General features: G+C 40.2%; 2 protein-coding genes across 3 annotated transcripts; one reads left to right on the plus strand and one right to left on the minus strand.

The window, feature by feature from the left end:
* The first annotated feature begins 46 nt into the window (after positions 1-46).
* On the plus strand, positions 47-2,773 carry C5H6orf120 (chromosome 5 C6orf120 homolog). The gene is given in 3 exon segments (XM_008973592.6): positions 47-142; positions 144-221; positions 224-2,773. Coding segments are annotated over 3 exon segments (867 nt in total). The 3' UTR covers positions 917-2,773.
* Positions 1,790-22,059, minus strand: PHF10 (PHD finger protein 10). Of its 2 annotated transcripts, none has more exons than XM_034963279.4 (12): positions 21,772-22,059; positions 18,940-19,046; positions 16,721-16,851; positions 15,750-15,827; positions 13,881-14,014; positions 13,634-13,783; positions 12,657-12,766; positions 10,306-10,459; positions 8,152-8,307; positions 3,524-3,632; positions 3,041-3,229; positions 1,790-1,976 (listed from the first exon to the last, which is right to left on the minus strand). In XM_034963279.4, the coding sequence occupies exons 1-12, from the start codon at positions 22,057-22,059 to the stop codon at positions 1,891-1,893; spliced, it is 1,692 nt and encodes a 563-aa protein (XP_034819170.4). In that variant the 3' UTR covers positions 1,790-1,890. The 2 variants fall into 2 exon arrangements, with proteins under 2 accessions (XP_034819170.4, XP_034819169.4); XM_034963278.4 differs by having other exon boundaries at positions 15,750-15,833.
* Positions 22,060-25,504: the final 3,445 nt, after the last annotated feature.

Raw genomic sequence — 25,504 nt, forward strand, 5'->3', positions numbered from 1 at the left:
AGCGTCACTTCCGCCTCCTCCGGCGAGGCTCCGGCCTCGGGTCCGGATGTATAAGGCGCGGCCCCTTGCGGGGAGTGGTGGTGAGTCCGAGGGTGCCACAACGGCCCTGCCCCTGCCCCTGCCCTTAGTGGGCGCCGCGCTACGGGGGAGGGGTTAACCCACCCCCTCCTCCCCGGGGCCTCACGCGGGTGGGAAGAGACAGTCCCAGCGACAGACCAGGCGCGCCTGGACGCGCCGTGGCCCCGCGTGCGGACGGCGGGGACAGGCTCCGGTGCTGAGCGCCTCCGGTGTCCCCAGCAGCACTGACCCACTTGCAGGCCCCGGAGCTGAGCCGCCAGCCATGGCCGCTCCCCGCGGGAGGGCCGCGCCCTGGGCGACGGCCCTGCTGCTGCTCCTAGCCTCGCAGGTCCTGTCTCCGGGAAGCTGCGCGGACGAGGAGGAGGTCCCCGAGGAGTGGGTGCTCCTGCACGTCGTCCAGGGCCAGATAGGCGCCGGGAACTACAGCTACCTGCGGCTGAGCCACGAGGGCAAGATAGTCCTCAGGATGCGCAGCCTCAAGGGTGATGCGGACCTGTACGTCTCCGCCAGCAGCCTGCACCCCAGCTTCGACGACTACGAGCTGCAATCGGCCACTTGCGGCCCGGACGCCGTGTCCATCCCCGCGCACTTCCGGCGCCCAGTGGGCATCGGCGTCTATGGACACCCCTCCCACCTGGAGAGCGAGTTCGAGATGAAGGTGTACTACGACGGCACGGTCGAGCAGCACCCGTTCGGCGAGGCCGCCTACCCCGCCGACGGCGCAGATGCCGGCCAGAAGCACGCTCGTGCCCCGGAAGACGCCTCGCAAGAGGAGGAATCTGTTCTCTGGACGATATTAATTAGCATTTTGAAACTGGTACTTGAAATTCTCTTTTGAGTCGTTGACCACACTCTGGGATATAAAACTCTCCATCTGTGAAGCTGATTGCAGTTTGCTGTGAACCTTGCTACTTGTACTTGGTTGAAGTTCTAGGTACCTTTTTTTAGTCAAGGGATGGAAAAATAAAGCCATACGCAGTTTTGTTACCTCAGTTACCCCAAAAATAGGAAAAGCAGCAAGCACAGTATTTTAAAGATCAAAATTCCTATAAAAGGACTGTGCACAAAGTGTTTAGACTCCATTTTCATTAGGCAGGTTGACTAAAAATGATTGCAGTAACAGGTTTATATAAAATAGAGCAACCTTTCATGCTGTGACACAAATCAAAAGGTTGATAACTTTGTAATTTTACTCTGGAGATTCTAACCGAAGTTGGTGTAAGTTTTCAAGAGTTACTAAAATCAAGTTGGAAATGATTTACGTACACTTCCCTGAGCCTGGACTAAAGCCTCATGCCTGTACCCCAAGTAGGTGATGGTACTTTTCTATACAAAAAGGATTTCCTGGCAGGCAGGTATTTACAAAGTTTGTTACTGTACCAGTCCAATAATGACAACTCTAAATCCAGCTGCACCAAATCTTAGTGGGCCATTTGTCATACCTATGAAAATTCTTCAGTTATTAAATAACTTTGTCAGTGCTACCTATGGTAGGCCGGAAACAATGTAGATTAGGAAGTTTCATGAAAATTAACTTTTGGGGCTATGGAGAAACAGTTAAGTATCTTAAGTTACTAAACATTTCCACTGAATTTTTGGAGTGAGCCAAGGTTACTATAAAATACTTTGGAAGATGAATTCTCTACCTGGAGTTAGTTTCGAGAGTAAGCGTAGCTTTTAACAGAAATAACTGCAGATTTTAAGCTCATAATTTGCAAAAAAAATCTTTTATTGGCATGAAAATGAAAATGTTGTAAATGGCACCAAATATTCCACTTAAATGCATATACAGTATTAGAGTCAAAAACTATTTTATCCCTCTTTGCTGTTTTTCCCCCTTCTGCCCACTTTCCTGGGTGTTGGGGGGGCCCGCTGACAACAGTCACAAATCCAGCGACCTAGGAAAAAAATTGTTAATATAGAATGAAAAATTATCTTTACAGGACTGAATTTTAAGCCCATCTAAACTCTTCTTCCTTAGCTATCACTAATGATATTCCTCTGTGGATTTTGTGGTGAGAAGGGCACTATGAGTTCCTTAATTTAAGGAAAAAATGTAAACTTAATCAATGTAATCAATGCCATGCAAAATTCATTGCAAGTCAAGGGGGATGGGAGAGATGCAATGCCATACGGTGATATGGACCTTTAAGAAAGTACAATCTTTCCTGAAATTCAAACACTATCATACTTCAAAAGTTCAATACATACTTCAAAAGGTCAAAACCCATTCCGGAATTTGGCTTTTTTAAGACTTTTTCTCCTGCTCACTGGCAGCTGTGTGTCTTAACAGCATTCTTTCAAGTCCTGGTGTACTCTGCTGACAGCACTTTAAAACTTTAACAGCACAATGATAACTTGTACTACATACTTGATCTGAATTACTACAGAAAAATAATTATGTTGCTTGCTTAATGATTCCCAGGAAACTTCGTTGTAGGCATATATTTTATAAGAGTATTATACAGTGTTAACTATGCAAGTAAGTTCTAAAATTACACAATTATCTGTGTAATGTTTTAGTCCAATTACTGTGATTTATTCAACTCTGTTCTAAAGTTATCTGGAATTGTCATGCTGCCTCAATTTACAGAAATCTATAATAGATTTCTATAGAAATGTATAAAGACGTAGCAGTCATTTTGTTGTTTCTAAATAGATAACATATAAAAATAAAGGCTTTGTTACTTGAGTATTTCAGTAGAAAAACACCAGCTCATTCTATAGAACTATACTTCCAAAACTTAGCAGGGGCATTCTGGCCTTTCACTTATCCTTTAGTTGGAATTGTCTAGGGATGAAAAGCTGGTGGACATGACCTGTATAATCACACAGCTTTGGTCATATTTGCACATAAGAGTCCACAAGCTCTTCATGTCATGATAGCGTTTATGCAGCCTTTTGGAGTGCTGGGAGAGTCTCATCACCCAAAGATAATGTTTGCTCTTTTTTTAATCTTTACCTGATGGAATAGCACCAAGGCCCACACAAAAAGTATGATAACCTCTGTCACACATATCACAGAACATCATTTCTTCTTCATGGTGGGGTTGTCCACATATAATGCATGTTTTACATTCCATACACTGCCATGGGTAGGTCTTAATCATAGAAACAAGCTCCATTGTCATATCCAGGCAAGAAGGATGGCCTAAATCAAAACCAGTATTAGTGGTATCTCACATAAGAAATTTTAACTTAATATGGCACATAAAATACTAGTTTGCTTTAGGACTTCCAGAGAATGGCTATAATGTCAAATCGCCAAAGAGAAATGAATATACAATGTAGAGGAAAACACATGGGCTGTGTCTATGCCTCACAAGCTACCCTGTGTATTTAATTTGGTGACTCTTTGGTTGAAATCTGCCTGAAACTATAAATTCTAGTTTTTGAACCAATAAATACGGTGGTTAAAATTTTAAAAAGACATTTCAATACTTACCACTATTCTCACATTGGGAGCAGTGTATAAGTGATTCAGCCTTTCCTTTCTTGTTGGACTCCTTACCCTTCAGACAAATTCCACATATAGCATTTGGAATGACCTTTGGCTGGAAGGGTAGAAGAGGGCTATGAATTCATGCCAGAAGAGCTTACTATGGGTTTAAAAGGAATTCTGTTACTTTATTGCCCTATTTTTACTTTTGGTAACTTGCTAATGAGGACCATTTTGAAAGACAAAACTTGACAGGAGTCTGCCTACAATGTAAGACTGCCTACTGAAGAAAGCATTAATTTCATCATAAAATTTTGTAAACAGCATGATCTCATAAGATTAAATGTAGCATTCTATACTCCCTACATGCACAGTAAGATTTGTTTAATGAATGGAAGGAAAGACTAAATACAATGTCAAATGTCACTATTAATTGGACAAGAAAATCCAAGTAGCAAATGACCATTATGTGTAAGACTTACTCTAAAAAGACCATTTTAAATAGCTCATATATTAATTTTGTTTAAAAACTGCTATTTTCCAAAACTGTAAAACTAGAGCTATAAAATCTAAGTTAAAAAATCAGCTTATCCTCATTGGTATAGTGGTATTTAAAAAAAAATCAGTTTAAACATTTTTAATTGAAAGATGTCTCATGCATACATTGGCGTGTACATAAACGTTTGTGGAAAACTTAGTTGTGTGATTATTCTCTTTGCATGTCTAATAAAAGAATCTCTACTTAGAAAGATTCACTATAAAATGTAAAATTATAAAAGGGAAAAATAAGTTTTCAGACAAGCAAAAAAAAATTGCAGTCACTTAAAAAATACACGAACACTCTGAGTACTACTCATCTTTCAGATTAAAAACATGCATGGTCCAGTGAAGGTGTCTGAATTTTAGACATATTTGGTTACACATGGAAATGACAAAGGAAAAAGGGTTCACTGCACTTAAAATTACCAGGGGAGGGAGGGCATCCGAACGTCACGGTCTTGACTGTTACAAAATGACGTTCACTCATGCTATAGAAATAAGTAAATAACAGTGGTAAAAAAGGAAAAGCAAGCATGGGCCAAGAATGAAATGGGGTAAGGGGACATACATACATACATACATACATACATACACACACACACACACACACACACACACACACACACACGTAGATGAACTGGGAAAATAATTATTTTAAGTAGAATTGTTTCATTTCTGCTTTATTCCCACCCTGCCAAATGCATCCCTTTCCTAATTTACTGAACCAAAGAGGAACCTAAACAAAACTCAAACGTTGTATATATTCCAGCTTTGAAATGTCTCACTGCCACCTTCATAACCTGTTAGACCTAAACAATTTGTTCTTATTTTAAGTTTTGTACTTTTTAAATTATCTTTCTTTGCAAAAGATGACAGAGGCATTCAAAAAGAATTTTTGGCTTATTTATTTAAAAAAAGTCAACCTTATACATAAATAGAATAAAAACAAGAACTCTAAACAATCACAAATGTCTCTACAAAATAATAAATATCATGGAAGTTAAACATACATATAAAACTTTACTATTAAACTAATCTCCTGTATGTATATTTTTATACCCTGCTCCCCCCAACAAAAGGATAGTGTCACATGCTCAAACCATTTAAGTCTTGCAGTGTAGTTACCCTCTGTTGTTACTGCTACATTCTAAACATAAGGTTCTCATTGTGTGTTCCTATACCTAAATAAAAAACAGCTAGGAAGTGCACTTCTATAATCCAAATTCTGGTTCAGTTATGATCATATCTGTACCTGCCATAATATACAGCAGAATGCTCTCTCTTAATCCATCAAAACTAAGAAATCTCTTTTGGTTATGGTACCTGTACTAAATGTAAAAGATATAATTATTTAATACTAATAGTTTAAGTTAGATACTGGCATAGTAAATACTCTAATAAGTCAGGGAAGTAACCAAACAATATTAAATTCTAAAAACAGAACTCCTCATAGGAGATTCTTTACAAAACAAACGCCAAAAGGAATAAAACACAAGGGTAGTCATTCACATTCTAGAGCAATTCAAGTTCTACAATCATTAAAATATACATTAAACACCTATGATAAAAGGGACACCAAAAAATTCTAGGTTTATTTCTAAGTTTAAATCATAATGATTTGTTAAATCACTTAGTTTTTCTTACCCAACAGTCTTCATCTTGATGAAAAGAGGGAAACATGAGAGAAGGGGAAGAGAGACAGCTTTGTAGCATTTTCTACGATGAATGCTGCGGCTCGATATACAAAGCATCTGCCCTCTCTAAGAAGCCACAGTGCTGGCATCCAGGACTTTACACAGCAGATAACAACTGTGGCTTAGAGAAGCCAGTCTCAGTGGATTGCACAGTTGAGGGAGGGGTTAATGTGCAGCACTCTCCACAAGGCCAATGGAGCACACTCCTATGTGTGTCTGGTTTAGACAATCAGTTCTACTTCAAATAACTGCAACATCATCAGAGTATCACTATTGACAAGAAAACTGAAATACTCATCCTAATAGCTCTCAGCATCTCAAATAAAAGGCTCACAGTACACTTACTTTTCTACTTGAAAAACAGCCAAAGATAAGACTTTCATGGTAGCAATAATATAGTATAGATTTTAATTATAGATTTATAGGCCGGAATCCCAATAATTATGCTTTAAATTTCAGGTTAATGTAACCTAAACAATACTGTTCTATGAATTAAGGGCAAGCACTAGTGAATCTTATTAAGCAAAGCATCAGATACATTACTTCCTTGAATCTCATACTTTTTATATATAAACTATGACCTTTAGCTTGAAGTACCCTAATATTTAGGCACATCTTGGTTTATTAATACTTTTTATAAAGAGGTTAACTTTTAATAAGCATGTTCACATTAATGTATGATGACTAGATACTGGTTGTTCCCGTCTTTGAAATACCTGAAACATTTTTAGGTACTAAAAATGTTCACAGATTATGTAAAATATAAATTTTGCATATCCTACTTGAGTACTATTAAGTTCAGTTAATCCATATGATTTCTTGTATACTAAATCAATGATAGTGTTGAATAGTTGATTTCCAGCCTGTATTAAAACATCTATTTCAATATTCTCTCTTTTTAACCCATGATCAATCAAGCTTACTGTTGCAAAGATCTACTTAGCACTCAAGAGTTAACAGGACACTGTGCTTTGAGCGGCCACTTCCATTTAAAGCTCTTAGCAGACCAGTAGAACACACTCATTCATGTATACTGCTTCTGAAATTTCATCTTTGGAGCTCACTTGCTTTCAGTTATTAAGCATTAATTTATATAAAGAAATTACATAAGCTATATATGTAAAAACAAGTACAAAAATCACATAGCTGCAGCCTATTGCAGCCACCCTTGGAAGCCAACCCTTGCTGAATTAAGCTTAAAATTTGCTTGCTATAGGCTACAAAAAAAAAAAAAAAAAAAAGAATTTTTAAGTTAATTACATAAAAGCATTTCCTAATAAAATATGAAATACACTAACTTAATGTCGCTTTTTTTACTTGAAGAAAGGTAAATGAACATGTTAGAACGTGTTCTAGTTAGTTTGAGGGAAAGGTGACTTACTTCAGCCTGTTCTTGTGAATTATTTACCACAATCACAGTTCTGACATACAAGGTGTTTAACAATTTCACTTGGCAAAACTTTCTCATCAGCTTATTCTAAAATTTTCCTTCAATACACCTTCATAAGTGCAATAAAAGCATGTTCTAATACATCTCAGACCAAAAGAATCAAAAGGTAGTCTATTTTACTACCACCATCCCAAATATGAAACTGTACAGCTAATTCTTCCTTTTATGATATTCTTAAATCCCTATATGCAAATAAGGCTACTCATCTCTCACCTCACCTTTTCTTCATTAGAAAAGGGAGGGGCAGACAGAGGGAGGAAAAGTTCAAAATATAATAATAGTTGCTGACAACCTACTCCTTTACTCTGAGGATAATCAGATCAACAAGTTAACAAGTATGTTTTAATTCTTGCCATAGAATCATATAGGCTCTTTACCAAGGTTATGCTAAAAATCACTACAATGTAAGTAACAGGTTTTATTATTTTCTATCCCAGAGTTAGCTAAATTTAGCATATGAATCAAATAATCCTTAGATTAAACCCAGATCTTTCTTAATGAAAGGCACTAAAAAAAATGCAACTTAGTCTAACAGTATATCCACTCATACTTTATAGCTCACTCAGCAGCTTTAGCTACACTAAATGCTGGGGCATTTAAAATGCCAAATAATTATGATCTTTACTCCAAGGAAAGAAAATATAAACTTCTGCCTATGAAGTAATGTTTTAAAAACCCATACTTGCCTGGTTATTCTTTCAAAGAAAAAAAAAAAGACTTATAAATTGTACATATACAGAAAACAGAAGCTAAACCATAGCCAAAAGTGACAGAAAAGCCACCAAGGAAATAAAGCAAAAAAGAAAGCAGCGGACAAAGGGCACACCATAGAAGAACAGCTAGTGAAGTACAGCAGGCAGAAGCTCCACAATCGTGAAAGTCAAGTTAAAATATTTCAGGGAGAGAGGCTGGTCAGTAAAGAAGCTGAGTCAGGGGCTTTTTTCTTCTACCTTGTACCCAGGAACTGACTTGGACAGTACAGAACGTTTGGGACCATCTTTTCTTGGAGTGGCAGCTTTGTCTTTTGATTTCTGTCTTCCCTGGAAAGAGTCCTCCTGGCTGTCAGGAGGGCTTTCCCCTTCAGATACATTGCCAGAGGAGCTGTCCTGGAGTTTAAAAGGCAAAAACAAAGATTCTTTGGAATTAAGACAAATTTGAGTCTGGATTTTGAAAACTATGGAAAATATTCAAAGAAAGTTTTAAAGCTTTATCATTTTAAAAATAAAAAGATCATTCTAAATGTAAGAAAGCTTTTTCCAGTGGAGACTAAAGTAAGTTATGTTAAAAATCATTCCTCCTTCTTCTAAGTATATTGTATAAAACTGATTCCATTCATATCAGTGCCTTCATCAACTTTGTTTTCTGACATAAGTCACAAAAACACAATTATCCGCTTCAACTACTATTACGGCACACAGCTTCAACATCATTTTCCGTCAAAAGGGAACATATTTGTTTCATACAAAAATATATTGCTACAAATAAGTGTGGGTATTTTCACTGAGTACTAAAAGTCATTAAGAAGGTCCTTCAGGAAAAATGAAGCGCTGCAGTTAGAAAAAAAAAAAAAAGTCCTTCAAGTACACATTTGTGTTTTCACAATGTTAAACTATGCAGAGCCAATCCCTCAACTATCTACAACAGGATCTGAAATATTTTATATATTCAAGGTTTAAGACCTCAGTATCTGATCATTTAATTCTTCATTTTATAATTTAAAATGTTCTAATTAGAACTTTCATATAAATTATAAAAATTATAAATTAAAAAATTAGGTTATCTAGAGCCTCCCTGGTAAACACACACTGACTAGAAACATGAATGTATCTACTTTATCTTTTTTCTGGGTGTCCACTTATATACATAAAGATACCGAGACTCACACATTACCCCCTACCTCATTGTGCCCTCATTTTTTAAAATACAAAACTGGATTACACTGTGTGTGTATGCATATGTGTATTTTGGTATTTTTTAAAAGCATTATGTGCATTTTCTCACAATCATTAAATATTCTTTGAACTGCATTTCTATCCTATAAATGTAATATAATATTACCCACTGTGGGCATTAAAATTTATTTGTAACTTCCAGCATAAAAAATACTGTCAACACTCAAATGGACCTTTTTTTCTAATTAAAATTTTTCAGCATCTGATTAAATCCTTAGGATAAATTCTACTAGTGGATTTGCTAGGTCAAATACTATGGAACTTAAATTGGTAAGACTGTCAAAATGCTTTCCCATAATGTTGGATTAGTTTACACTTTTCCTAGCAGTATGAAAGGAAGTCAGCTTCATCACCCTTTGCATGCCATAGCTCCCCTTTTAGCAACATGACAGGAGAAAAGTTGTGTCTCCACTTTAATACTTGAACAGTATCTTATTTTGCATAATATGTATTATTAAAGATGTTTTAGAAGCTGTTGGTGACAAGGAAATAATGTCCATTCAATGGTAGCACAATCTCACATTTACGTTGGCTTCAATGAAAAGTTTGAAATAGCCAGTTACTTAAAACACAATGCTAAAGAAATTCAAAGCCCTATGTCATCACTGGGATCAAAGCCCCAAACCGTCATTGGGATTTTATTCTCCTTCAGGTCCACAGAATACACCAACTGCCCACTGTCTTGCAGGTGCATTTTGCTACAAAAAAAAAAAGTCATACAGGAAAACCCAACAAATTGTACAACGTATTACTAAACATAATATTTTCCTATAGGAAGCATAAGATTAAGCAAATGCACTCCCCTCAACTAAGAAAACTACATTTCTGTGTCAAGAGATCAAATTCTGTTTTGTTCAATATTTTAAGCTAAAGAGACAGCAAGTTGAATAAATGATTGTAAGCTAATTTTCCATACCCTTGCCTAAATTGCTCATGGTAACTACAAAGGGGCGATTTTAAGCATAAAGCTTACCAAAGGCCATTCACTGCTTGTTTTTATCAAAACATACTATAAGTAACTTTTTTTGATGAATACTTTCTGGAAATTACATGCAACCATCCTTTTTCAAAGAGAGGGTGATGACAGAAATTCAATGTAACAAAAATTCAAAGAGAAAGGAAATGCTTCCTACTAGAGAGAAATGTTCTCACCGAAGTGCCTTTATTTTTCCGTTTCTCGTCACCTCGACCATCTTCGCCATCATCTGAATCACCATCACTGTCTAGAGCAGGGAGCTCAGGATCCAGAGGGGGCTCATACAGGGCTGTGTTTAATGGCAGATACCGCAGCTCATCTGGTGAGTACCTGAAGTTCAGAGAGTTTATTTTTGGTTTCCCTTTATTATTAAATATAAACAGACTCATCTTTGACCTATGAAGATAGCCTTAAACTTCTTGAGTAACCCCAAAGACTTTTGAAAACTAGAGTACTAATTTTTCATTTTTGTCATCAAGTAGGGTTAATTAATAAAAAGCCTGAACATCTTTTCACTAGACTTATGTAAAATATGCATTTGATTCTTACTAAGAGATAATGTGCCTCCCCTCTTTGCCCTCAACCCAAAAAAAGAAAAAAGTAAATAAAATGTCAGCAGCCCCAAGTCTGGCTGCCAGCTCACATCCACCTCGACCACTGTCCCAGGTCTTTGCTACTTCTCTGTGCTGTCACTCCATTTGTAAAACAGACCTAATAATAGCATCTACCGCATACAGTTGATATATATGCATTAACTTATTTAATGCATACGTATCACACCAGTGCATGGTACATGATATTACTTAAAATAATAACATAGAAAGCAAATTTTTTAGTAACAAATTATTGTAAACAAATTTGGGAAGCATGTATTCTAGCAAATTTAATCATCTATTTTGTCTGAAACTATATTGGCAATCTCTTCCTCTAGGTCAGACAGCAATGCTTCGTGCCACCTCCATTCTCACCCTCAGTAGCCCTCATTCAGGAAGCGACCCTAGATGAAGACTTCTCCAACTAAGACAAAACACCAAAAAGCAAAGGGGTTAATATACTTGCATATGACTTTTAATAATTTGCTGATGCCAAAATAAAATTTTTAAAAATTAAAGGCCGGGTGCAGTGGCTCACGCCTATAATCCCAGCATTTCGGGAGGCCAAGGTGGGCAGATCACCTGAGGTCAGGAGTTCGAGACCAGCCTGGCCAACATGGTGAAACCCCGTCTCTACTAAATATACAGAAAATTAGCTGGGCAAGGTGGCGGGCACCTGTAATCCCACCTACTCGGGAGGCTGAAGCAGGAGAATCACTTGAACCAGGAGGCAGAGGTTGCAGTGAGCCGAGATCGCGCCACTGCACTCCAGCCTGGGCGACAGCGTGAGACTCCATCTCCAAAAAAAAAAAAAAAAAATTTGAAGAAAAACTTTTAAAAAATTGCTGCTCATGATTTAAATTTGAATTTAAAAAATATTTTTTTATTTAAAAAATTTCTGCCCAAGATTTGACTTTCAAATGGTGTGAGTTATGATACTATATTTTAAATTCTATTCTTTAAAAAATAGTATATTATGAAAAACATACGGTTCCAGAGTAAGGCTTAAGGTTGAAGTAAAAGCTGAGACTTTAAAACAAAATGGGCTGGGCACAGTGGCTCACGCCTTTAATCCGAGTACTTTGGGAGGCCAAGGTGGGCGGATCACTAGGTCAAGAGATCAAGAGCATCCTGGCCAACATGGTAAAACCCACCTCTACCAAAAATACAAATAATTAGCTGGGCGTGGTGGCATGTGCCTGTAGTCCCGCCATTTGGGAGGCTGAGGCAGGAGAATCACTTGAACACAGGAGGCAGAGGTTGCAGTGAGCCGAAATCACACTACCACTCCATCCTGGGTACAGAGCAAGACTGTCTCAAAAAAAAAAAAAAAGAATCTGTTAGCCCTGTTTTTTTCAGTTACATTTAGTTTGGGAATAGGAGATAAGTAACATTTAGGGTCCATATTGGAGCAGCAGCCAGGCCAGGTCAGCAATGTGGCTGGGGCACCCAGTTGCCCATGCCTGCCCCTCTCCGCTCCTTCTCTCATCTTCTCTGCAGTAAAAGTCAGTGTTTCTCAAACTCTAACCTGCACATGAATCACACAGACATGTGTTAAAATGCAGACTCTGAGTCATAGGTCTAGAGTTGGGCCTGAGATTCTGCATTTCCAACAAGCTTCTGAGCAATAACAGTGCTTTGGACCACGGAACATACCCTGAGCAGTGAGGTGCTACAGAACCCCCAGCATCTGTCTCTAACAAACCCAAACAGAATGGGCAGAGACAGAGGCATCTAGACTTCACCAGCATATATTCAAATTCTGACTACAGGGTGTTGTTTACCACAGAACCACAGAAGAATAGCAACACAAATCCTATACGATATCTTACGGTGATATCTATAGACCCCAAAATTGTTAGGAGGCAAGTACAAAAGGCTCTGAAACCCCTTACCAATAGCCGATACCAACTGTAACTAAAACTACTAAATACCTCTTATAATATTCCTGGAACTGTCCGGGGATGAGAGCCACTGGGTAAGAACTGACCTTTGTTCGCTCTGTTGGCAAAACTTTGTACTTCCCTTGAGGTACCTGGATAACCTACGTTAACATAAAGAGAAACACAAAACTGATTCCATGCTAAGAATCAAGGCTTTAGGAAGAGTCCCCACATGCTCACCACTGCACGCCCACTTCCCCCTCGAAAAGCTAAAATTTTAGGAGATATCGGGAGCTATAACCTAAGAGGACAGTTGGTGCTTTCAGTTCTATATATTATTGTTTTAAAGGTCTATTCTCCTGAGGAATGGCAGTGGATCTCTTGCTCACTACTTAACAGCAGAGTGATCTGGGTAGCTTATACGACCTCTCTGTAGCTCAATTTCTTTATGAAATGGAAGTAATCCTAGTTCCAACCTCACATGGTTACTATGAGAATTAACATGCAAATCTCTTTTAAAAACTCTTGGGACACACAGCAAGTATGATATGTAGCTATTATTAGTCTCATTTAGAATTATTAACCGTAAAGCAAAAGACATCTCACAAAAAAATGTAAATTGAGTATTATTAAGCACACCATTAAAAATAACATCTCAACTTCTGAGGAAAAAAAGAACACGCAGGTGTCAGCATGGCCAACATGGTAAAACACCATCTCTACTAAAAATACAAAAAATTAGCTGGGTGTGGTGGCAGGCACCTGTAATCCCAGCTAATGGGGAGGCTGAGGCAGAAGCATCGCCTGAACCCGGGAGGCGGAGGTTGCAGTGAGCCGAGATCATGCCACTGCACTCCATCCTGGGCTACACAGACTCTGCCACAAAAAAAAAAAACAAAACAAACAAACAAACAAAAACACACACACACATAGGTGGTACAAAAAATAACGATAAAGGGGGTGATGGGCACTCTGCAATAACAAGTAATAAACTAAGTTCAGGGGGTACTAAATTTAAGTTATCCTACATGTGTCTGCAAGTCAAAATAAGCTCTTCTTTCTTCCATGCGTTCCCGGTTTAAGTTGCTATTAAATTCTGCTGCTTTTTTGGCAGCTTTCTTAATATACTCAGGCACTTTACTGGCTTCAACTTTCTGAGTATTCTGTTGTTGCATTTGCTGGAAAAAAAAAATACAGTTGGAAGTCACATATAACTTTCTAAAATGTCATTTTCCCCAACCCAAATAAAAAATGCCAGTCACCTCAATTACTTACGGAATACTCTTTATAATGGTCTGTAATCCGTTGACGTTCTTTTTCTTGTAGAATAACAGAATACTCAGCATGTTTGGCTGGATATTCTTTTATCATTAAATCAATCACTTCATCACTGCGCAATGCTGTTAAGCCTATTTTAGACCAAAAAATAAAAAAATAAAGAAGCTCTTTTAAGGATAAGTGAACAAAAGCACTCTTCAAAATTTAATTCTTCAAACCGCTCCACATTGTAATGGTTTTCCAATAGCCAAAGCAAAATATCTTAGTACATTTGAAAATAATTAAACTTAATATTCACAATATAAACTCGAGCAATTAAAAGATTATCTTGCAAAAGGCAAATATATCAATTTTTCAACCAAACAAGTTTATTTTTAAGATTCTATGTGCTTTGAACATATATCCCTTTAGTTGGAAACAACTGTTAAATAATGAAATGCACTAACTACTAACAAGTACTACAGAATACTAGATGAATAAAAAAAAAAATTCAACGTATTATAGTTCCCAGTCTTCAAATTCCATACACAAGAAATATTACAATCAATTAAAATTTCACCAAAAACATCAGCACACACACACACATCATGGAGACAATTTTCAAAACTCACAGTATCAGATTTCACCAATTGCTAAAATGCATTCCCAAGAATTTATATAAAAAGTAGCCATGTTGCATTAAAATGTTTGTGAAAAAAAGATTACAAATAAAGCACGAACATAATTATACAGAACTAAAAATTGAAGAAAATTTGCCTTTTTGCATTTTAGAGATGTGGTCTCGCCATCTTGCCCAGGCTGGAGTGCAGTGGCTATTCACAGACATGATCACAGCACACTACAACCCCAAAGTCCTGTGTTCCAGTGATCCTCCTCCCTCAGCCTCCCAAGTAGCTGGGGCTACACGCACACACCATGCACTTAGCAAAGAACCTGCAACTTAAAAAAATATATTGTACAAGCTTTGTACAAAAAATACAAACACTCTGAAAACTCTGTAAAAATTATTAGACAAGGGCTGGGCATGGTGGCTCATGCCTGTAATCCCAGCACTTTGGGAGACCAAGGTGGGTGGATCACAAGGTCAGAAGTTGGAGACCAGCCTGGCCAATATGGTGAAACCCCGTCTCTAATAAAAATACAAAAATTAGATGGCTGTGATGACATGCGCCTGTAGTACCAGCTACTCGGTAGGCTGAGGGAGAATTCCTTGAACCCGGGAGATGCAGGTTGCAGTGAGCTAAGATCGCGCCACTGCATGCCAGCCTGGACAACAGAGAGAGACTCTGTGTTAAAAAGAAAGAAAAATTAGACAATTATACTCTGTTATAGAATAGAGGTTGATCCTTGACTTGCAATGGGGTTACATATGATAAACCCATCCTAAGTTGAAACTATCCTAAAAAGTAAAAGCATTTAATACATCTAGCCTACCAAACATCTTTGCTTACCCTAGCCTAACTTAAACATGCTCAGAAAACTTACATTAGCCTACAGCTGGGCAAAATCAGCTAACACAAATTTTAATATAAAGTGTTGAATATGTCATGTGACTTGTTACATATTATACTGAAAGTGAAAAGAATCATGGTTGTATAGACACTTGAAGTATGGTTTCTACTGAATATGCATTGCTTTCACACCATCATGAAGCTGAACCATCATAAGTCAGGAACCACATGTGTGTTCAAGCTTCATTCTCCTGTGCATTTTAACAATAATCAAAAATGAAGTAAATAATGTAGCATTTAAATAGTTCAATTTATTTTACCAATTTTGTAAAATATTTTAGGAAATAAGATACTTATCTAGTATTATCTCATAAATGTTCAGCTTGAAAAATTCACGTTAAAAAGCTATTCTTACCTAGAGTGCACTGAGTTTCAGTAATGACATTTAGCTCTCTCAGGTAGAGTTTCTCCTTGTGAGACAAATCTCGTCGCTCTAAATCTCCAAAAAAAAGATCAAAAGACTATTAAAAACAGCAAAACCTTATGCACTTGTAAAACTTTTAAAAGCTTAAAAACCTTGATTTTTTAAAGTATTCATATTACATATTCCAAATATTATTAAAGGGGCTACAAAAAAATTTATAAATTCAAGAAATAAAACTCAGCAAGATACAAAAGTTAGAATAAAATAGGAAATAGAATAATCCAAAGCAAGAAGGTCATATAAATAACTATACTAAACTAGTTCATGAGGAATAGCCTTTCTCAAATTCAGATATGGCTCATATAGCTAACTCTATTCCTGAGATCAAGGAACAATGGTAAAAATCCCAAACTTGACTATAAAATGATTTTTTCTAAAATTTTCCTCAGGAAATTCACCTTTCCCATTTTGCTTTTAAATCAGTTTATGAGCCATAGAAAATATCAATAATGAAGAGTGATGCTGAATGATAGCAGTAAATGAAACACAGCCAGGCGTGGTGGCTCACACCTGTAATCCTAGCAATTTAGGAGGCTGAGGCAGCAGGATAGCTTGAAGCCACAAGTTTGAGACCACGCTGGGCAACATAGCAAGACTTCACATCTCTAAAAAAATAAAAATTTAAAAAATCTGCCACGCGTTGTGGTGCACACCTGTAGTCCCAGATACTTAGAAGGCTGAGGCAGGGAGACAGCTAGCCCAGGAGTGCAAGGCTGCAGTGAGCTATAATCGCACCAGTGCGCTCTAGCCTGGGTGACAGAATGAGACCCTTAGTCTTAAAAAAAAAGAAAAACAGCAAGCACAAGAATATAAAATATAATCTAGAGAAAAATTCAGAAGTTGACAGTGTATCATAAAGAATTACTATCAATTATAAATTAATCTATTATATAAACTAGTACCTGGATATTTCCTTTTAAAGGAGGTCACACCCAAATATTCACTGACTTGTTCTTGAAGCATATAGTATTCTCCTGTTTCATCAGGTGGCCATTTGTACTCTATCAAGTTTTCTGCTGGATAGTAACTAAAACTAAGTACAGAAATATATATTATGCATTAAATGTAGCTTTCATTAATTTTTAATCACTTTTATTGAGGATATTTTGAAAACTATTTTAAGTATTTAAATTATTTGCCTCCTATGACTTGACTTCCTGTGTATCAAAGAAAATTACAAAACAGGTACAAGGAATAGAAATAATTATCTGGTCTACCAAGTCAAAAAGGTACGTGAAAATAACATCTTTTATACACTGGGAAGAACGTAGAATCACAATTGCTAAGAACGAAGGCATTTTTAGTTTAAGGGACCTATGAAGGCAAAGCAAGGTGATGATGGTATCAGCTCTGACTTCTTTCTCTTGGGCTTAAAATGCATAGCCAGTATTTCATCCACCCAAAGAATAATCAACTTCTGTCTCTTGTCTACTGTTCAGTGAGTCATAAATAGCTGAGAAAACAGAACTCTTAAAAACCTATTATCTCAGTGCATCATATCATAAACCGTAACTGTTTGTTCTCAGATACTCCACAAACCCAGAAGCAAAGAATGGACCTAGTTTGAAGGTGCCAGGGTATCACAGTCGATCTCCATCCTGAGTAACAGAGTACAGATTTCAGGATATGGGCCAATTCAACCTCTATATTGGACATGGGAAAGTGACACTATGTTATGCATCCATCTATTTAAAAAGTAACCTTCAAAAAGAACAGTGTTCTCAAAAATGGTGCTGGGAAACTGGGTATCCACATGCAAAAGTATAAAATTGGACCTTTACCTCATATCACAACTCAAAATGGATCAACAACCTAAATATAAGAGCTAACTAGAAAACTCTTAGAAGAAAACATAGAAATCTTTCACAACCTTGGATTTGAAGGTAGATTCTTACATATGACACCAAAAGCACAAGCAACAAAAGAAAAAATAGATGAAAAATTGGGGCTTCATCAAAATTAAAAATTTTGTACAGGGACACTATCAAGAGAGTGAAAAGACAACCCACAGAACAGGAGAAAATATGTGTAAATCATATTTTTGACGAAGTATTAATATATAAAATATATTTAAAAAGCTCCTACAACAAAAAAAACCCCAAATAAAAAATGGACAAAGAACTTGAATAGACATGTCTCCAAAGAAGCTATACAAATGGCCAAGCAGATGAAAAGATGTTCAATATCAGTAGACATCATGAAAATGCAAATCAAAATCACAATAAAATATCACTCCACACCTTTTAGGGTAACTACTATTTTAAAAAATGAAAAATAACAAATTGGTGAGACATATGAAGAAACTGGAAACTGTGAATTGCTGGTAGGAATGTAAATTTGGTGTGCAGCCCCTATGGAAAACAGTTTGGCAGCTTCTCAAAAAATTAAACATAGGATTACCATATAATCCAGCTACTCCACTCCTAGATAAACATCCAAAAAAACTGAAAAACACAAACTCTGAACACCAATGCTCACTGTAGCATTATTCACCTTGGCCAGAAGGTGGAAACCCAAATGCCCATCAACATCTGAATGGATAAACAAAATCAGTATATACATAAAATGGAGTATTATTCAGCCTTAAAAACAGAAAAAAAGTCTGACATACGCTACAAAGATGAACCTTGAAGATATTCAAAGTTCTAAGAGAAATAAGCCAGCCACAAAAGGACAAATATTTTATGGTTCCACTTATATGAAGTAACTAAGTAGTCGTATTCACGGAAATAGAAAGTAGAATGATGGTTGCAAGGCGCTAAATAGAGGGAGAAAGGGAGGTTATTGCTTAATGGTTATAAAGTTTGGGGTAGTGAAAGTTTTGGAAATGGATGGTGGTAATGGCTGCACAACACTGTGAATGTAACTGATGCCAATGAATTTCACACTTAAAAATTGTTAAAATGATTAATTTTATGTATGTATGTATTTTACTATCATAAAATTGTTTTTTAATTACACTCAGTAGCAAGACCAACTTTGATGGCTCATTATAGAACAGGAAGAAAATATTCTACAATTTTTAATAATTGACTTTGCCAGAGCTGGGGGAAAGGGAAGAGGATGTTAAGGCAAAGAGGAACATCACAAAAAATATTAATAACCGGTAAAATGACAGTACCCAAGATCTTGACTTGAAGTTTCACAACTCCTAGAACTATCTCCTGAGCCCATTCGCCTCCTTTTGGATGGCTGGGTCCCATCATTTGAATTATCTTCATTATCATCCTATACATTTAAAAGATTCAAAAATAATAATTAGAGAAAGAATAAAAGAACAGTAAGTCTCAATAAGTGAAAGACTGTCTAAGGACAACTAGTCATACAAGTATTAACTTCATATTATAATTAAAAGGGTCCAACAGTTTGGCATGAGCAAGACCTGGAATAAAATTTAAAACTGATCTTCAATCCAATCCAAATAAGAACATTTTCAATGAACCCGTAAATGCAAATCTGCTTTTGCTTTCTGCTCTTCATAAACATATCAAACTGCTGCATCACTCTAGGATTAAAGCAAACTCTCCTACCCAAGCTCAGGGGGAAAAAAATGTATGGATCATTTACAGTTCTCAATTCAACTTGAAGCCGGTTCATAGGACTATTTTAATTGACTACTTTAGGCATTTATGTCCCTGTGAAAAGGGGACATATGAGACCGAAAACAATTCTAACTACTCACTCTTCCTCTTACACTGCTAAAATTTAGCAAAAATATACCCTAATAAGGGTCATCAATCTATAATATAGCAGCACACACACCAAAAAAAGAAGCTTGAGAGGGGGAGGGGAATTTTTTTTTTTTAAAGAAGAGGATTATATATTTTTAATGTAATCCATTATGTGGCAAGAACATCAAGGTTATAAATTCAACCATTTCATTCAGAAAAAGTATCAGATGTTAGGAAACTGATTTATTTACTTATTAGCCAAGGCTTAAAGTCTAAAAATCATAATTTTTTAATGTAATATAGCTTTCAACGCTAATCCAATTTTGCTAAATACTATAGTCCTCTTGCTACATATTAAAATGAAAGCAATCCTGCAAAAGAATATAAAGAGGCAATATGATATAGTGGCCAGGCATGCCAGAGCTGGACGGCCTGGGTTCTCACTGGGCACTGTCCCTCACTAGCTGAGTAGGTTATTCTCTGTGAGCATCTCCTTATCCGAAAATTTGAGACTATAATAGTGCCCCATTACATGGCTAATTCAATGATTAAATGAGCTACTATATTAAAAGTACTTAGAACAAGGACTAGCGAGTTATCTGATAAATATTAGTTAAAATGATGATTATGATGATAATAGTCTCAAATGTCTCTAGCTCCTAGGAATTTACTGGTTCTTTTCCAAATAGTAAAATATATATTCTTTTTCAGTCCTTATAAAATAAGCATTTCATTAAAGAGCTTTGCATAGTCTAAATCTACTCTCTGAAAATTTGCATAAGTATCACAACTGCAACACTGCATATTCAATACTTTCAACATAACTCATTTTAAACATTCCAGTATTTTTTCTATTTTACTGGTGAGCATTTTAAGGATTTTTATATCCTTAAACTTAAAAACATTTCCCTTTAGCTAAAAAGTTGAGACACTCAAAAATATACAAAAATAAAGTTAAAAATGCAAAGTGCTCAAAAAAGCTGAGACTACAATTTCATCAAGTGTTTTAAATTACTACTACAAATTCTAGGCAAAGGCATTATTATATAAAGTGAGCATCTGGGCAGCGGGCCTTTTTCTTGAGGGAGGTAGTAACAGCAATATTGTTCCCAATACATGACGGAATAAGGTAAGAATTTCCGTGTAACCGCAATACTGATACAGAGGCCCATGTTTTCAAAGACTCCCAAACATACTAAATCAGAGATGTGCCTTCCAGAGTTACAGGTGGTTTCCAACTACAGATCAGATGAATTTCTACGCATCACATCCTTCCTAGGGCTCAGGGGTCAAGAATGCACTCAGCGGGCACTGGCTCAGTGCCCTCCAGGTGCCGGGCCAGACGTGAAATGCTGGAAGTGCAAGGATGTGCATTCAGAGTCTTACAATCTAGTTACTTCCATTGACGACAGCGTTTGAGGAACCTTCAAAATGAGTCTCACAGCACTGTGGACGTGCGCAACGGGAAAAGCTCCCAAGCAGGCGCAGCCCGGCTAGGCTGCTACAGGACGGCTTCCCCTGCCAACGCGCACACCGCACACCGCACGAAGGCTGGCTGGCTCTGCAGCATTCCAGTTCCCACCGCCTTCTAATTTCAATCCAATTTCAAGCTTCGAGGCTTTTAAAACATCATTCCTCCCTTCCAACTTTCGGTCACAAACTGCTAGCCTAACTTTAGAACCAAAACGTTTTGATGCGTGACACTACTGCTCATCTCCATTTTCTCCACAAGCACCAATTTCTTTTCACCTCCTCAAGCAGTAAAAAGTTTTAACAGACTTCCGCTGAAAACATCCGGACGCTTGCGTATTAACTTAGTTATTACAGTAAGTTCACTGAGTGTGTTGATTTTCCATATCGTTCGCCACTCGGTTTTTGCAGTAAGCTTTCAAACACTTCGGCAAACTATGCGCGGAATGAAGGCTGAGCGAACGCGCGCTTCTGCAGGCCCCTCCGAGGCCAACTCTCTCGGCCCCGGGCGCGTTCCGTCCCACGGCTGGCCTAGGAGGAGGCGTTTTGGGGACAAGCTTGTCAAGCAGGGCCGGCTGCCAACTTCGGGGAAGCCGCGCCGCGTCCCCCGCCCGCCCGCACTTGTTGCTCGCTAGAGGCCGCGGGCTCCCCTCGGGGCCCCGCCTCGCCGACCACCCCCGGTCTCAGGCGCGGCGCCCGGCCTGGGCCCACGCCCCCGAGACGCTGGGCGGCTGCCGGTGGGACTGGGCCCACGCCCCGGCACCCGGGCCCGGGACGGGGTCAGGGTCGGGTCGCACCGGCCGCTTCCTCACCTTCGGGGACTGCGCTTCAGGGGTGGCTGGGTCGCTGTCGCACGGCCGCGGGGACAGCGCAGCCCCGGGCCCGGCCGCCGCCGCCATCAGCCCGAGCGCCCCGCGCCGCCGCCGCCGCCGTCGCCTCCGCCTTGTCCCGGCCGCCGCCGCCGCCGCTGCCGCCGCCGCCGCCGCCGCCGCCGCGCGGGCCCCCCGCCGCCCCGGCCCCGCCCCCTCCGCCCGCCCGCCCGGGGGCCGGCCCCTGCCGCCGCGCGCCCCGCGGCCCGCCAGCGCCGCCGCCACCGCCATGGCCGCCGCCAGCGCGCCGCCCGCGCGGGAGGGCGCCAAAGGCTGGGAGGGCGCGGGGCTGCGGGCCGGAATGGAGGAGGCCCAGCGGCGGCGGCGCTTCTCACGTCAGCCCAACCCGCCCGGCCGCGGCCACCGCCTCAGCACCGCTGCACCCCACAGCTCCGCCGCTGGCCTCAGCGCCGCCGCGGCTCCCTTCAGCCCCGCCGCTCGCTCGCCTCAGCCCCGCCGCTCGCTCGCCTCAGCCCCGCCGCTCGCTCGCCTCAGCCCCGCCGCTCGCTCGCCTCAGCCCCGCCGCTCGCCTCAGCCCCGCCGCTCCCCTCAGCCCCGCGGCCGCCTCAGCCCCGCCGCCGCCTGGCTCCCCACGGCCCGGCGTTGTACTCGGCCGCGGCTCCCCCCAGCCCGCGGCGCGCCCCACCTCCCGCCCGCCCTCCGGCCCGCCCCGGCCCGGCTCGTCGCCACTTGGCGCGCTCGCAGCCGCCCCCTCCCCGCGGCCCCCGGCCCGGCCCCTCCGCGCGTCACCCTCGTTCTCTCCCTCTCTCCGCGCCCCCGCCGCGCCCCTCCCCGCCCCTCCCGGGGGTCCCCGCCCCGCCCCCTCTCTGCCGGGGGTCGCCCTGCCCGGAGCAGTCGCGCGGAGACTGCGCGGCCTCCGCCTCTACGCGCTCGCGGTCGCCGCTCCTCTCCCGCCTTTGTTCTCGGGTCGCCCCTCTCGCTGGCGGCGCTCCGAGAGAGCAGCGGAGCCACCTGCCCGGGCCACGCTTCCCCGAGCATCCGCAGCTGCACCCGGGGGCTGTCGGCGCCCGCCCCGGAGCGCGCGGGAGGCACAGCGGGAAGAAGTCGCTGAGATTCGGCCCTCGTGGCTTTGCGTGCCCGCGTGGTTGATGCCTCCGCCGAGAACGCGGTCGGCCGGGAGCCGGGGAGGAGCGTGGACGCCGGCCTGGCAGGTACCCCCGCGAGAACGTGGGAGCCGGTGTATTTCAGCTGCATTTATTACTGATCTCGGGCTGCACCAGGGCACTTGTAGGACCGCACTAAAAACAGCGGAAAGTGAGGAGCCAAGCCTGGGTCCGGGGCGGCCCGCCGTACAGCTGGCCTCACGGATTCCATTGCCTGCGCCTGCAGGTGACTTGTTTTGGAGAGTAGAGAATGTTCTCGGATTTAAAGTACAATCCGGTTTCCTTTCCATTCATTATAGTTGCCTACACTCAACAAACAAAAGTTGGGAAAGATAAAGGGATTATTCTAGCGCGTCACATTGACAAACACCGACGTTAACACGCTCAGTCCAGCCTGACTCACTTGCCTCAGGTCAGAGAGGTCACCACTGACGACGCCGGGCCCTCAAGCCGATCCTAATCCAGCTTGGTTCTCTCAGCCTCAGCCAGACCATCCGTTCTTGCCTCTGTCCCACCACGTGCAGGTGTAAGCTTCCGCTGCACTTCTTGTCTGAATCTGCCAAGAAGAAACTGCATCTTTCAGCTAAATTCTTTTCACTGATCAGGGTAGAGTTTAGCGGGTTTTTTTTTTAAGAAAAAAAAACAAAAACAAAAAAAAACCTCTTAAGCTATTTGGTACTCCTCTCCCTCCGGGATTCTGTCTCTAGATTGTGAAAGCTGTCAGAAAATGGAGTCAGGGAAAGCCGTGATGGGAAAGTTCTCACTAATAATTGCCTGATATAAAGAATTAGCACAAAAGACTGCCAAAACCACAACCTTGCACAAAGGCGACAAAACTACACAAAAAAATGCTTCAAGGACATTTGCGCAGCAACTGCCTGTCCAACCTTGGACTGGCCATCCCCTTTGTTACTGATCTTTGTAGCCAAGGATAATTGTTTGAAAACAACTTACGTAATCCTCCTCGTGTTTCCTTTTAAACCCCTTATCTTCCTTTACCTCCCTGAATACACCTATGGTTTACTATGACACCATGTTCTACATTGCAATGCCCACTCTCAAATAAATTTGTCATGTTTGGCAAACCTGTCTGTTATTTAGGTTGACAAGATCAAATGCAAATTTATTCTGGAGTCAACAAATAACTGATTCAGTCTTCAAAGAAGAATATTAAGGAGACACTGTATAGATTAGATCCCTGCCTATAGGCAGCTTCAACACTAATACAATATGGTACGAATATATAATTGTACTTTAAGGCAGCTTAGGTGGGAAAACAACTAGCAACTAAAAAAAAAATGGAGTTTACTACCAACTAAAAAAATGGAGGTTTCAAGGTTGACCTAGAATTTGAAAACTGCTTTAAAGACAGGTAAGAAAGATACAGGTAGATGTGCAATGGAAGTAGAAATTGGGTTTCAAGCCCCAAACAGGCTGAGGGGTGGGAAAATAGACATATTCAGGTACATCAATCGTTCCAGTTTGGCATAAGAATGAGATAAATGAAGATGGATTCTAGGAGTTAAGGATGAAATATGTAGGGAGGTACTCTGATGTAATGGAGAGAACAAAGATTTCAAGTTAAGACTTTGGTTTAAATCCCAGCTGTGCCTCTTATTAGCTGTGTGATCAAAGGTAAATTAGTTAATCTCTCTGACCCTCCATTTCCTCATTTGTATGATAACAATAATGTCCAATTATTCCACAAATATTTTATGGCAAGCCAAGTATTAACTAAGAACTATGTTAAATGATGAAGATATAAAAAAACCATTTATTCATTCATTCATCAAATGAATGCCTTACTGTTTACTAAGTTACACCCTGAGTTAGGCCCTGGAAATACTGATAAGGGGGAAAAAAGCATGAAACCATATGAGACCACTTAGATTATGCAGATATACGTGAAAATAAGGCCCAAGACCAAGAAGTCCAAAGGTACTCAACTTGTGGAAGTAAGATAGAGAAGGAAAAAAAAGAAAACTAAGTGTAAAGTACTGTCAACTGAAAGGAGAGAGTGTTTTAAAAGAGGGACTGGTCAGCTCTCCTAATGGAGAAGTTAGTAAGTTGGCAGAGAAGAATACATTGTATTTAGCAACCTGGAGGTAATTAACTATCTTGACTGTTTCAAGCTATTTCAGCAAAGTGGTGGTTTCAGAAACTAAATTAAAGCAGATTAAGGGAGGAATGGAAGCCTAGGAATTGGAGCCAGAGTATAGACAACTCTTCTGTGTAGTTTTATTATAAAAAGTAATGGAGAAAGAGAGTATCTGGAGAGGTGGTAGGGATGTTTTTAAGATGGAAGACATTAGCACATGTTGGTATACTGAAAAGAATGACTGAGTAGGAAGGCAGAAAACCATGATTGAGCAGAGAGAGGAAATGCTACTGGAAGGCAGCTTGTGAGAAGGCAAGGAAAAATGGGCTCCAGAGCACAGGTATTAGACAGGAAGCAGAATCCACCCATTTTAACAGGAAAGACAGAAGGTGGTCGCAGCTGCAAGCAGGTGAGTGGAAAACTTGAAGGTTTGTTTTTTTGTTTTTTTGTTTTT

This window comes from Pan paniscus, chromosome 5 (genome assembly GCF_029289425.2).
Source record: "Pan paniscus chromosome 5, NHGRI_mPanPan1-v2.0_pri, whole genome shotgun sequence".
Classification (NCBI taxonomy): Eukaryota; Metazoa; Chordata; class Mammalia; order Primates; family Hominidae; genus Pan; species Pan paniscus.

Excerpts from the sequence above, each read along its gene's own strand:
- PHF10 (XM_034963278.4), bottom strand. The coding sequence starts at position 22,059 with ATGGCGGTGGCGGCGGCGCTGGCGGGCCGCGGGGCGCGCGGCGGCAGG. Across the intron at positions 19,047-21,771 it reads CTGAAGCGCAGTCCCCGAAG|GATGATAATGAAGATAATTC; the intron begins GTGAGGAAGCGG and ends TTAAATGTATAG. Across the intron at positions 8,308-10,305 it reads GGAAAAATAAAGGCACTTCG|GACAGCTCCTCTGGCAATGT; the intron begins GTGAGAACATTT and ends TTTAAACTCCAG.